The 15,804-nt window shown below is 33.7% G+C and overlaps 1 protein-coding gene across 1 annotated transcript in view; it reads left to right on the top strand.

Moving 5' to 3' along the window:
• Positions 1 to 15,804, top strand: part of LOC132734712 (uncharacterized) — a 37,039-nt gene that overhangs the window by 13,711 nt on the left and 7,524 nt on the right. The window contains exons 3-5 of the mRNA XM_060721506.1: positions 5,859 to 6,170; positions 9,974 to 10,297; positions 10,807 to 10,896. Coding sequence (XP_060577489.1) covers positions 5,859 to 6,170; positions 9,974 to 10,297; positions 10,807 to 10,896 — 726 coding nt within the window. The remainder of the gene's footprint in view (positions 1 to 5,858; positions 6,171 to 9,973; positions 10,298 to 10,806; positions 10,897 to 15,804) is intronic.

The following is a 15,804-nucleotide window of genomic DNA, read 5'->3' as shown; positions in this document are numbered from 1 at the left end:
GTATTATACTGACCAGTTAAACGCACACATACATGTATATAGCAGAATCTGCTGACCAGTGAAACATGTAGTAGAATAGAAGAAGAAGAAAAAGAAGAAAAAAATATTTATTATAGTGACTTGCGATGCATGCATATAGTACAAAAAATAAAACAATTACAGAACAAATAAATTGCCCGGCCCCATTGACCAATAAGTCACTGTTTATAGAAAAACGTCATTTATGTAAACATAGACAATCGAGTTGATTTAACGTCTAAAGAATAAATATATATAAATGAATGGTATTAATATGTTTAAAACATAATACCTTTCCCCAAACTTATCATTATGGTGTACATAGTTCGATGATAAACTTTCCTGAAAATCCTGTGAGTTCGAACAGGTAAAACATTTAATTACACTTCAGTATTTTTATAAATGATATTCCGTCTATGTAAATAAGCTTCCACTAAGTATTTTGCAATTTCTAACGTGGTTTGAAAACAAGAAGATTAATATTTCACCAAATGACTGCGATCTTATCTCATTATATTTTGGACAATTAAGTAAGAAATGTACTTCATTTTCAACACAATTGTCATTACATAGCCTACAAAGTCTATCATTCAATGGTTCTCCAATATATCTTCCTGTTTCGACTCTAAGTGGAAGAATCCCTCATCCAAATTGTGCTATAATGGAGCGTTCATATTTCGACAAATTAAATAAAACATAATCCTCTGTGTTGAAATTGCTTCAAATGAGCTTTCGATATTGGAAATTTCAAACACCTCAAATAAACGCGCTTTAACTAGAATTCCAACACCGCCCGAACCTCGAACTGCATTAACATGAATATTTTTACGATTATTACCGAACCAGACGTATCCATCTACATCAATGACTTTTCCCCAGTTAAGTGAGTCTCGCATATTGAAATCAAAGCACAGAAGGCGCTGAATTTGTTTGGGTCTCAGAATGTAAGAAAGGTGCAGTTTGTGAGATTATATGTATAGTGCCACCAATGCTTTCCAGCGTTTTAATTGTAGTAAATTGGCTATAAGACTAATTGCAACACTGATATTCAATCTAAAATTTATTTGACATTAACAATTTGGAAAAAAGAGTTACCTTTACTGGGATTTGAACTCCAGACCTCTCGCTTCCTAAGCAAGCCCGAAAACCCTTCAGCCACGGTGAATTTATAATGTGAACGGCCTGAAGAAAACCATATTTTTCTAAATTAGGGTTTGTAACGACTTTAACTGTTGTTTAACACAGATGTAAATAATCCTGGAGCTTACTATAAGCATGTATGTTTATAAAGAATCAAAGGGCTGCAAGTTCTGTGGTATTTTCTGATCTTTGCAATCTAAATCGTACTGTATATCTGTATGCATTTTCCTGTATAAGTTTATTTTTATGTATTATAATTCATTTTGCAAGGCACCAGAGTTTGACACATACGGAATTCTGCATAACTAGAGTTGCATCAAAAAATCATTTATGTTCATTTTTTACGACAGCCACACTTTATCCTTGCATATCATGGCTACTTCCTTAACAAAGACACTTAAAAAAGAATTTAACAACAAAAAAAAGTTTCCTCGACAGGGTTTTGAACTCAAGACCTCACACTCACTAAGCGAGCGCGTTACCACTGTACCACGGAGAAGTTATACACACAAAGTCTGAATAACATCAAGTCATTCTAAATTTAGAACTTCCATTGCATTTCGGGTTTGTAATCCTTATTAATTTCGAGGAATTTTGTTCAGGATAAACCTGTTGTTTAAAATTGAAGTAAATATTTTAGCGAAATTCTTCTCGCCCAAACAGTCCGACATGTAGAATCTATATATTCCACTACTCGGTTTGTGTAGTATTCGGTAATCGACATCGCTAAAAATAGTATTTTCATATTCATCCGCGTAATTTGTGATTGTGCATTTATTGACAATTCTATAAGCCAACGCTATTGTTTAACTTTGAATGCGTTGTAATTTGTTGGATACTTGTAACAAAATAAAATATTTCTTTCTTTTAAATCGCTAGTTTTAAGCTGTTTTGAGAACTACTTGTTGTTAGGTTTGTCGTAAACTTCTGTGTCAGAGATTGAATGTCCGCTTTGTATTTACTGATTTTCGATCAGAAAATACAATAAAACAATATATGAAATCTTCGACCATTCGGGATTTACTTTGCTTTAAAATTAATGCGTCTGTCTTTGACCATTTTTACGCAGTGGTCTCCCCTGTATTTTTCGGCGTTAATGTACATACAAAAGGGAAGTAACCGCTTCAAAAAGTGGACTACTTTCGGCATTTGCAATTAACAACATTAGACTCTGAAATTTCGCTACCATTATTTGTTTGGTCTGACGACCTAAACAAATAAAAATGTCAGCATCAATGGGTTTAATAATAGCGCATCTTAAATCATTATTATTTTCAGTCCATCCGCATACATTTAGGTGAGCTGTTTTCAACATGCCTTGGGGCTAGGATTCATTCTATGGTTTTACGGAACTAGCATCAAAACTCGGGGCAGAAGGTTCAGCGGTACGTTCCTTGATACGACCGTTTGCGTCAATACGAAAGTCATTGCCCTTCGGGATATTACTTAGGAGCGATGTGGCGTTATCTTCGTTGATATGTTAATACGGGCTTTTACTGTTCTAATACCCCGGTCACATATTCACGGAAAACGCCCACGGTAGAGCCTTGGATTAATTCCGGCATCGTCCGTAGCTACCCGTACTGGTCGATCAGTAGCTCTCCGTATTGTAACCGTAATCAATCGTAGTAGTCCTTGCATATCCGTAGCGATCCTTGACAATTTTTGAACATGCACAAAAAATTGCTACGGAAAAATCAACCGTAGCGTATCCCTACTAGTCCGTATTAAACCGTTCTGATACGTACTGGTCCGTACGAAAACCATACATGTACTAGTCTTTATTGATTCGTAGTTCACCAACTTGTCAAGGATTTCCACGGTTTAGTACTTAGAACTACGTATTTGTACAGTTACCCTACGTATTAGCTACGGTTTTAATACGGATTAATACGGCATTGTCACGGAAAGGCACGGTCGTAATACGTTGTACTACGGACGGGCAGGGATTAGCACGGTCTTATACTGTTTATTGCGTTGCAATACGAAACGGTACGGAATGGTACGGTCCATCACTGTTTAGTACGGATAAATTAAGTATCATGTACTTTTTCAAGCTACCTTCTTGTTATAAACAGACGTATTTGCGGGAACATTCAATAAATGATAATTGCCATTAAGTGGCTGCAACTTTATATTGAAATGGCTCAGAATGCGGAGGCAGTGGTCGAGGTGCCTCGGACGCTGGCCCTTGAGTGATAATAAGATTAATTAACAAGGTTTTTACATATTTTTAAAACATAAACATTCACGATAATTAATGTAATTGTAAAATAAACAGAAAATTTTAAAATTAATAAAGGAGCAGTATTGATCAACATTTTTCATTTATGATTACTAGTCCATATCTAATCAGGTAAGAGAAGACGACGACATGGTGGACTAGAGATGAGCTTTTACGAAGACCCCTTCAAGTTTTGTATGAGGATCCGGTGTCCTTCAAAAAATTCACTTTAATCGGACCTGATATGTCTAGGGGTCGGACGCGATGAGGCCGAATCCTCTCCGCCAAAATCATTGAACTCTGCAATTCGTTTTCTATGTGTTCTTTTCTTGTGAGACATTTTTAAATGAGCATGCAAGAGGTTGTGGACGGAAATAATAGGTCCGTATAGATCCGTAGCAATTCGTTCTTCTCCGTATGAATTCGTTCTACTCAGTATCAGACCGTACTTATTCGTACTAACCCGTGCTTATACCGTAACAGATGGTAGTGTATCCGTAGTACGTCTGTCCTGATTCGTGTCGTTTCGTATCAAACCGTGTCGGTCCGTAACAATCCGTGTCTCTCCGAGGGCTTTTGGTGGTAAATCCGTCGGACTCCGTACTCGTACCGTTGTGCGTCCGTACTGGAACCGTAGCGAACTACGGAATTTCACATTTCCGTACTTAATCCGTGAACGATTAGACCGTAGCTCTTCCGTGGCATTATCCATGAATATTGTTATAAGAAGCATGGTTTCGCAATGACATATTTTTCCTTGGCACATTAATTTTCTCTTTCAGTGTTCGAAAACTTAATTTCTCCTATCCTTGTTTTGGTGGGGAAACGTGAAGGGAGTCAGCAGAATATGTTGACCAGTCACACAGTGAAAACTGCTGACCAAGTATAGATATATAACGAAATATCAAATTTTGCCTTGATTTTTTTAATTATATTGTAGGCCTAATGTTAGTAAATATAACATATTCTACATCTCGCAATCCAATTAAACCAATGCTGAGCAACTAAATTATATAAAAACAATGCTGGAGTGGTTTTTTTCGTATTTTCTTCTAATACGATATCGTCGGCAGATTTTACGTAATGTACGTCATATAAAAAACTGATTAAACGTATAGTAGAATCTGCTGACCAGTTAATCATATAGTAGAATCTGCTGACCAGTTAAACATATAGTAGAATCTGCTGACCAGTTTAACATATAGTAGACTATGTTGTCCAGTTTAACTTATAGTGAAAATTGTGGACCATTTACATTATAGATATAGAGAAAATTATGTCTAGATGAAAGTTTCTTTTTTTCAATGTTAGTAAATACAAAAAATTCTACATTTTTCAATAAAACCACTGATGACCAATTAAAACTCTAAAAGGAATTACTTAAGTGAGTTTATTATAATTTTCCGTATTTTCACTTTAAAATTTATTCTTCATTGCAGTGAAACATATCGTAATTTCACTTGTGTCTTGCCGGACTTTTTTTCTTCTTAATTCAGCCAATATACAACATTTTAGTGCAAATTTTTCAAAGTGTAATGTCAAAGAGAAAAATGTATAAAATATTACCGCAACTCATGAAATATTTGTTTTCATACCATGTACTCGATAAAAAATACATCCTGCATTTATCGAAAAGAAAACTTGAATATGCTTTATGTACTACTGACCAATTAAATATTTTTTTTTGCATCTTTTAAATGTCAACATAACATCATTTTCCTCGGAAATCTTTCGACATTTTTTAATGATTCACATAATTTATTACATTTTCCGTGTATGTTATATATAACTAAATTCGAGTTTTTCCCATATCTTTTGATATAAAATGTTACTTTTTATTAATTTATAATTTATTTACACGTTTTCAGTATATAAAAAAAGAAATGAAAGAAAAAAAAAAGAAAGCTTTTGACAAAAGTAAAATTATTTCCCCATATTCTATCATTTTAAACACTATATAATCCAATGGGCGACAGTGCGATGACGATAATTCGACAGCGCGATGAAGACAATGCGATTGTACGATGGCGACAGTGCAACAGCGCGATGACGACAGTACGATAATGCGACAGTGCGATATCGCGTTGACGACAGTGCGAAACCGCGATGGCGACAGTACGATACCGCAATTGCGACAACGCGATATGCTGTCGAATTCGCGTTATCATACTGTTGTCATCGCACTATCGCACTGTCGCCCTCTGGATGATTAATTATAACCACGATGGCCCTAACGGTATTCCGTAAGAAAGCGGTCAATTTTCTATATTCAGTATTGCCTAGGATTTGGTGGCCATGCTCAAAATAACTTGTGCATTAGATCTTTAATCTTAATTTCAATTTCTGTCAATCTAACTATGATTATAACTACGGCTTGCTAAATCTGCGAATCAAAAATACCTTTGCGCCACTGTTCAATACGTACATTATTTTTTTCTTATTATTTTGAAATCACCTGTCGTCTTGTTTTTTTCAGTCCTAGATAATCATACCACAAGTGTTTTCTTACCTGGTTCAAGTCCTGTGTTGTATTTCAAGTTACAAAATGGTTTGGCAAGTAACATAAGATTATACCTACTCCAGACTAACGTCACACTACTAGAAGTCGATCAAGAAAACAACGTGAATTACCATGATAATGACGTAACGTTCAACGGAAATGTTCATCAAAACAACTTCTCCGCAAAAATTCTAAACTTACAAAGACAAAGAAACGGGACATATGTCTGTGAATACACCATTGATGATGACACCACTATGCGAGACGGCATAACTGTTGTCGTTCTAAGTAAACTTGTTGTTTTTTTTTTCTTTTAGGAAAAGTAGTTTTTTTTAGATGTAGATTCTGTTGCAACAGCTTGTAAAAATAACATGGTCTGTCATTTTTCAAATGTATGGACTTTTTCCTAATGAATTTTGAATTTTTCTATTCAATCTCTTTGCATTTTTCTGCGTGCCCACTTATTACAATCGCTAAGTAGATTCGTCGTTCGTAATCTTCAAGCAGAGTTGTCGTTCTTGAATAAATAAAAATTACACGCTCAGAGACAGAACAGGGTTGTCGTTCGTATATAAACGGCGAATTTAACTTTCAAAGTAGAGTTGTAGTTTGAATTAACATTTTAAAGCAGGGTTAATTGTCGTTTGTAAATAGCAATGACACTCTCATAACATAGTATAACATAGTTACCGTTCATTAGTAACAATGCCAGGTCGCCAAACAGAGTTGTAGTTCTTTACATACCTTGTGGTACTGCCGCTCTGCCGGGCGCCAGGCGAAAACACGAAAAAAGACATAGTAACATCGTCGGTTTACACGTAATCGGTAATAATCGGATAAATTCAACGGTTCGGTCGCATTCGCAACTACTCGGCCCTTTCCGTCAGTCTTCGGATAAGGACCTCGAACACAATAGTATGTATATACACAGAACGTATGCGGTATTTCGGTCTAAACTAAACATGTAAACAAATAGTAATTTAATGCTGGGAGTTGCCGACAAGTTTATTTCCAATATATATAGTAAAAATCCACCTAAAATAAGATACAAAAGCAAACAATACATTATTGATATATTTATTATTATGGTTGTAGAAAGCGAAAGTACAAAAAACCAACCTGTTGACATTTAGTCGGATTTGTTTAAAATAGAAAATTGGTGGGCATATTTAAATTAAAAATTGTTGTCAGAGATATTTTCAAGCATAAAAGTACCGGAAAAGACATTAGATGTCAAATATATACATTCGTTTTACATTATCTCTGTTTCTGTTTACATCAGAAACCACGTGGTAGAACTACTTTCAATTCGTTTTGTTTCCGAGGTTATTATAGATAATAGCCGAGGATGTTCCGATTGGGTTCGGTCGTGGGTATCCTAGCTACGATGACAAAGTGGTAACTTTGTCTTAATTTCGTCGTGGGCATAAATCAGCCAGCATAATAACCCGATATTATGCTACTTGTATAAATGATATGGGAGATTAAGGGTAAAATTGTTCAACATTAAAGCTTTAAACATTTCGAAACAAAAAATATTATAAATTAGATGTGTAAATTAACTGTATACAATGAACTTATATTCAAGACTTAGGAACTCGAGAACGGGACCGCAGATTGCGGCGCATGTTTTCGATCGTGTAACTTTTTTAAAAACGTTTCTGCTACATCTATATATCTTTTAGTATTATCCGAGTATATGGCCTCAAAAATATATTATCAATTGAACCCAATCTGTCTCTTTTAAATTCTATCTGGAAACAGTTAATTTAAAATTATCTACTACACAAACTTTTCTTTCTCCAACGTTTCGAGGGGTTAAGCCCCTCTTTATCAAGGAGTTACTGTTTATTTTTATATAAATCACATATTTATCTTCTTATCTGTCTCTTTTAAAACTGGTCAAATTTTACGGTATCATAAAAAACACAAGGAGTGACATCCGCCATTCGCCGCAACGTTTTCGGCATGAGTTTTTCCCCTTTGGCTACAATTGATGACTATTATGTCAGAATTTTGAATGTGTCAACTTTCAGGTATCATCCACAGGCACGGGTATCGGACCTGGGAAGAAAAAATATGACCAGATTGATAAAAAACCTGTCAAAAAAACAAAAATAAATATAAAATGTGACCCCCTTAAGAAATATACTATAAATTAAGAAAAGGCCGGAAACTCCAGATTCGAGCCTACGAGCAAGGGGTTCATTTCCCAATCCATTGTGAAAACAATTGTCCAGACAATTAAAAAACTCTTTTATCACTATTCCACGTTTGTATAAATCTTCCAAATGAGACCGACCCCAAGTCTCTAGCGCTTCCCGTTCATGAAATATCTATCAGGAAACGAGCGCATTCGTGCGAAAAATCCCTGGTAGACAAAGATTCGGTACGTAAACATAGACTAATACATGTATGTCAGCTGAGTACGGGTCAAAATCACTTGAATTTACTAAATAATATTACTAAATACATTAAGTTGAACCACTCACAACTGTAAGTAACATCTGATACACGCGAAATTCGAATTTCGAACCTTTCTACAGTCTTTATTTTCCTTTCTTCGCCATTGTTAATCAGCTGTTCGATGTTTTATAACGAGTCTTCTGATTGGCCGATAGCAACGAAAACGCAACGTTTCACAAAAGGATGCCTTATGGCGTAGAAAGCGATTGAAAGACCGTGTAAATGTTTGAAACTCGAATCTCGTGTGTATCAGATGCAACTGACAGTTGTGAGTGGTCTAATTAAATGTATTTAGTAATATTATTTAGTAAATTCAAGTGATTTTGACCCGTACTCAGTTGACAAACATGTATTAGTCTATGTTAACGTATCGAATTGTTGTGCCGCAATTTGGTCTACCAAGGATTTTTCGCACAAATGCACTCGTTTCCTGAACGGGAAGGCCTAGAGACTTGGGGTTGGTGTCATTTGGAAGCTTAATACACACGTGAAATAGTGATAAAGTTTTTTTTTTAATTGTCTGGACAATTGTTTACACAACGGATTGGAAAATGAATCTCTTGCTCGTAGGCTCGAATCTGGAGTTCCCGGCCTTCTCTTAACTTATAGTATATTTCTTAAGGGGGTCACATTTTACATTTTTTTTGGACAGGTTTTTAATCAATCTGGTAATATTTTTTCTTCCCGGGTCCGATACTCGTGCCTGTGGACGATACCTGAAGGTTGACAAAAATAACGGGAACAGAATTCTAAAAAATAATAATCAATTGTAGCCAAAGGGGAAAAACTCATGCCAAAAACGTTGCGGCGAATGGCGGATATCACTCCGTGTCATTTTTTTATAATACCGTTAAATTTGACCAGTTTCAAAAGAGACAGATTAGGTTCAATTGATAATATATTATTTGAGGCCATATACTCGGTTAATACTAAAAGATATTTAGATGTAGCAGAAACGTTTTAAAAACCGTTACACGATCGAAAATAAGCGCCTCAATCTGCGGTCCCGTTCTCGACTTCCTATGATTCAAGAATGATTTTTTTAATTCAATCACATGACGCCTTTCAGCGTTTCTAAAATTGGACAAGCTCACTTGCTCTATCTAGATGTATAACCACTGAATATTGCAAAATTAATACACGCCGAGTCGTCCCATTATTTCCAGTATTGCTCTAATTCTCCTGCCCTTCATGAATATCGGTCCACAAGTTTGAAATCATTTGTTTAAAGGGAGGAATAGAGAAGAGTTGCATAACTGATGGAATGCAAGTTATCTTCCCTCCAAATATGACATATGTCAATAAAGGAGGCTGTATGGGTAAAAGTGTAAAAGAAAATCTATTTTTAGCACTAATGACCTTGACTTGACTGGCCCCTAACTCCATAGGGTGGAATAACCTATTATAGACGGCAATACATTATAACGGGACAAACAAACGATTTAATACCTTAAGTCACTTCACCAACCACGAATCACAGAATAACACTAGCAGACGTTTAAACAGGTAAACGGTCCATCAGACCTCACCGGTGGTAAATATCACGATTCTGCGTTAAGTGAAATTCAAATAATAATTATTGTTGACAACAAAATGCATGCTATTATTTCGTCGTTTATTTACAGGAAAACCAAAGGCGCCGGAAATCAGAAATACCACGTGGGAAGTTTTTGGAAATGGAATATCAGGCACTCTAACTTGTGAGGGTACTTCTGATTTCGCCGCTCCACCTTTCTACAAACCTGCTATAGCAGCCAATTTAATGACTGAATGGATCATACCATCCGAAAACTATTGGAAAAACATTAGTTACTTTTCATCAATCAATGGATCCTCAGCTAACATATCATTTTTTGATTGTAAGGAATATTTGATGCCGATATATTGCAAAGTGTCAGAAAAGTCGCTTGTTTCGGACAAAAGCATTGGGTTTGACCCTGAAATTATGTGTAAGTATATCATTTTTATCGAATAAAGCCGACTCGCCAATTTGATATTACTAGAAAAATTTCCTTTGGTGCAATAGCATAAAACTAGTTGTTAAGCCTCATTTTATGGCAAAGGCCTCAAATATTTACACGAATCCACATTTTTCTATTGCAAGCTAGTACCTTATGTGTGGAAAGGAATTTACATAAGTCACATTTGACTTGTTTTCCAATCCACGAAATCTATCAGTGTGTTTATATATGCTTACTGTAAATAGTTATGATGTACAAATTGAAATAAAAATTCTTTAAACTAATGGCCAAGGGTCAAAATTGTAAAACATGTAAACGACATACACCAATATCTGATAAAAGGTGATATGTCGAGAGCAAAAAAAGTATACCGCGGAACACTAAAATGTTTTAACTTTGTCTTTCTAAGACATTTTTCCATTTCTCAATTTCTGCAACTCCACAATAAGCTACAAAAAATCGCGATATTTAGATATACTTGTTACCTTTTGTTGCAGGTTCGGAATTACGGTCGGCTGAAGAGCATAAAGAAATTGTTTTTTTAATTGTGCTTGGTGTTACAATGCTTTTAATGATTGCTTTTTCTGGTACGTATTATTTTGTACTTTTTTAAATAATGAACATTGTATATATAATCTGTACTAAAATTTTTCTTTATTTTTAAAGAAAATCTTTACCATTGGTCATGTTATATCTATTGTATCTTGTCATTACAAGAGCGCCATATATTTAAATATGATCGGACAGAATCGGAAAAGATAATAAATCACGCAAAACAACGGTTTATTAACCAAACCAGAACAAGGGGTTTATTAACCAGAACAATGGTTTATTAACCAAACCAGAACAAGGGGTTTATTAACCAGAACAATGGTTTATTAACCAGAACAATGGTTTATTAACCAGAATAATGGTTTACTAACAAGAACAATGGTTTATTAACCAGAACAATGAGTTTATTAACCAGAACAATGGTTAATTAACCAGAACAATGGTTTATTAACCAGAACAATAGTTTATTAACCAGAACAATGGTTTATTAACCAGAAAAATGAGTTTATTTACCTGAACAATGGTTAATTAACCAGAACAATGGTTAATTAACCAGGGCAATGGTCTATAAACAAGAATAATGGCTTATTAACCAGAACAATGGTTTATAAACCAGAACAATGGTTAATTAACCAGAACAATGGTTTATTAATCAGAACAATGGGTGTATTGACCACAACAATGGTTTATTAACCAGAACAATGGTTTATTAACCAGAACAAGAGAAATTTAACCAGAATAACGGTTTATCAACCACGGCAATGTTTTATCAACCAGGCCAATGATTTATTAACCAGAACAATGGTTTATTAATCAGAACAAGGGGTTTATTAACCCGAACAATGGTTTATCATCAAGAAAAATGGTTTATTAACCAGAACTAGGGGTTTAAAAACCAGAAATGTGCTTAATTAACTAGAACAATGGTTATTCAACCAGAAAAATGGGTATATTAACCATAACAATGGTTTATTAACAAGAACAATGGTTTATTAACCAGAACAATGGTTTATTAACCAGAACAATGGTTTATTAACCAGAACAAGAGAAATTTAACCAGAATAACGGTTTATCAACCACGGCAATGTTTTATCAACCAGGCCAATGATTTACTAACCAGAACAATGGTTTATTAACCAGAACAAGGGGTTTATTAACCAGAACAATGGTTTATCAACAAGAAAAATGGTTTATTAACCAGACCTAGGGGTTTATAAACCAGAACTGTGCTTAATTAATTAGAACAATGGTTATTCAACCAGAAAAATGGGTATATTAAGCATAACAATTGTTTATTAACAAGAACAATTGTTATTTAACAAGAACAATGGTTTATTAACCAGAACAATGGTTTATTAACCAGAACAATGGTTTATTAACCAGAACAATGGTTTATTAACCAGAACAATAGTTTATTTACCAGAGCAATGGTTTATTAACCAGAACATGGGGTTTATAAACCAGAACTATGGTTTATTAACCAGAACAATTGTTATTCAACCAGAACAATGTGTTTATTAATCAGAACAATGGTTTATTAACAAGAACAATGGGTAAATTAACCAGAACCATGATTTATTTACCAGGACAATGGTTTATTTACCAGAACAATGGTCTATTAATCATAACAATGCGTATACTAACCAGAACAATGGTTTTTTACCAGAAAAAGGGGTTTATTAACAAGAACAATGGTTATTTAACCTGAACAATGGTCTATTAACAAGAACAATGGGTTAGTTAATTAATCAGAACAATGGTTTATTAACCAGAACAATGGTTTACTGATAAGAACATGTGGTTTATTAACTAGAACAATGGTTTATTAAACAGAAAATTTAACCAGGACAATGGTTTTTTTTTAACCAGAACAATCATTTATTAACCACCACAACTATGGTTTATTTACCGAAACAACGGGTTTATTTACCAGTTAAATGGTTAATTAACCGGGATAATCGTTTATTAACCAAAACAATGGTTTATTAATCAGAACAATTAGTTAATTAACCAGAACAATGGTTTTTTAACCAGAAAATTGGTTTATTAACCATAATTATGGTTTATTAACCGGAACAATTGTTTATTAACCAGAATCATGGTTTATTTACCAGATCAATGGTTTATTAATAAGAACATGGGGTTATTTAACAAAGACAATGTTTTTTTTTAACCAGAGCAATCGTTTATGAACCAGAACAATCATTTATTAACCAGAACAATGGGTTTATTAACCAGAACAATGGTTAATTAACCGGAACTATTGGATTTTTTACCAAAAAAATGGTTTATTAACCAGAATTATTGTTTATTAATCACAACAATGGTTTATTAACCAGAACAATGTGTTTTTTAACCAGAACTAAGGTTTATTAACCAGAAAAATCGTTAATTAACAAGAACAATAGTTTATTAACTAGAATTATGGTTTATTAACAAGAAAAATTGTTTATTAACCAGAATCATGGTTTATTTACCAGAACAATGGTATATTAACCAGAACATTAGGTTTGTTAACCAGAACAATGCCTTTAACCAGAACGATGGTTATTTAACCAGGATAATGTATTATTAATAAGAAGAAAGGTTTTTTAACCAGAACAATGGTTTGTTGAACAGAACAATGGTTCATTGACCAGAACTATGGTTATTTAACCAGAACACTGGTTTATTAACCAGAACAATAGTATATTAACCAGAACAATGGTTCATTAACCAGAACAATGGTTTATTAACTCGAACAATGGTTTATTAACCAGAACAATGCTTTATCAACCAGGGAATGCTTTATTCACCAGAACAATGGTTTATTAACCAGAACAATGCTTTATCAATCAGGGCAATGGTTTATTTACCAAAACAATGGTTTATTAACCAGAACAATGGTTAAATAAACAGAATTATGGTTAACTAACCAGAACTGTGGTTTGTTAACCAGAATTATGGTTTATTTACCAGAACAATGTTTTACTAACCAGAACAAGGGGTTTATTAACCAGAACATGGGGTTTATTAAGTTTATTAACAAGAGCAATGGTTATTTAACCAGGATAATGGTTTATAAACAAAAAAAGAGGGTTATTTACCAGAACAATGGTTTATTGACCAGAACAATTGTTTATTATCCAGAACTATGGTTATTTAACCAGAAAAAATGTTTTATTAACCAGAACAAGGAGTTTATCAACCAACACAATAGTTTATTAACCAGAACAATGATTTATTAACCAGAACAATGCTTTATCAACCAGGGCAATGCTTTATTAACCAGAACACTTGTTTATTAACCTGAACAATGGTTTATTAACCAGAACAAGGGGTTTATTAATCAGAACAATGGTTTATTAACTGGAAATGGTTTATTAACAAAAAAAGAGGGTTTATAAACCAGAACAATGGTGTATTAACCAGAACAATGGTTATTTAACCAGAACAATGGTTTACTAACCAGAACAATGGTTTATTAACCAGAACAATGGTTACTTAACCAGCACAATGGTTTATTAACCAGAACAATGGTTTATTAACAAAAACAATGGTTTATTTACCAGAACAATTGTTTTTTAACCAGAACAATGGTTACTTAACCAGAACAATGGTTTATTATCCAGAACAAGGTTAATTAACCAGAACAATAGTTTATTAACGAGAACAATGGTCTATTTACCAGAACAATGGTTTATTTACCAGAACAAGGAGTTTATTAACCAGAACAATGATTTATTTACAAGAACAAAGGGGTGTATTAACCAGAACAATGGTTTATTTACCAGAACAAGGGGTTTATCGGACAAGTACTTTACACAAGTGTCACTGTGGTTCTAAAGTTTCTAAAACCTAGGCTAATTAATCCGTCCTAAAGTTATTGATCGTTTTACAATAAGTTTCACTTAACCTTTACATTACCAGAATTATGGTTTATTTACCAGATCAATGGTTTATTAACAAGAACATGGGGTTATTTAACAAAGACAATGTTTTTTTAACCAGAGCAATCGTTTATGAACCAGAACAATCATTTATTAACCAGAACAATGGGTTTATTAACCAAAACAATGGTTTATTAACCGGAACAATTAGATTTTTTACCAAACAATGGTTTATTAACAAGAATTATTGTTTATTAATCACAACAATGGTTTATTAACCAGAACAATGTGTTTATTAACCAGAACAAGGGGTTTATTAACCAGAAAAATCGTTTATTAACAAGAACAATAGTTTATTAACTAGAATTATGGTTTATTAACAAGAAAAATGGTTTATTAACCAGAATTATAGTTTATTTACCAGAACAATATAATATTAACCAGAACATGGGGTTTGTTAACCAGAACAATGGCTTTTTAACCAGAAAAATGGTTATTTAATCAGGATAATGTATTATTAATAAGAACAAAGGTTTTTTTAACCAGAACAATGGTTTGTTGACCAGAACAATGGTTCATGAATCAGAACTATGGTTATTTAACCAGAACACTGGTTTATTAACCAGAACAATAGTTTATTAACCAGAACAATGGTTCATTAACCAGAACAATGGTTTATTAACTAGAACAATGGTTTATTAACCAGAGCAATGCTTTATCAACCAGGGAATGCTTTATTAACCAGAACAATGGTTTATTAACCAGAACAATGCTTTATCAACCAGGGGAATGTCATATCAATCAGGGCAATGGTGTATGAACCAGAACAAGGAGATTATTAACCAGAACAATGCTTTATCAACCAGGGAATGCTTTATTAACCAGAACAATGGTTTATTAACCAGAACAATGCTTTATCAACCAGGGCAATACTTTATCAATCAGGGCAATGGTTTATTAACCAAAACAATGGTTTATTAACCAGAACAATGGTGAAATAAACAGAATTATGGTTAACTAACCAGAACTGTGGTTTGTTAACCAGAATTATGGTTTATTTACCAGAACAATGTT

Source organism: Ruditapes philippinarum, unplaced genomic scaffold (genome assembly GCF_026571515.1).
Source record: "Ruditapes philippinarum isolate M1 unplaced genomic scaffold, ASM2657151v2 ctg1335_1_1_1_1, whole genome shotgun sequence".
Classification (NCBI taxonomy): Eukaryota; Metazoa; Mollusca; class Bivalvia; order Venerida; family Veneridae; genus Ruditapes; species Ruditapes philippinarum.
Note: the sequence above shows the minus strand (reverse complement) of the source record. Positions and strands in the feature narration are given on the sequence as shown.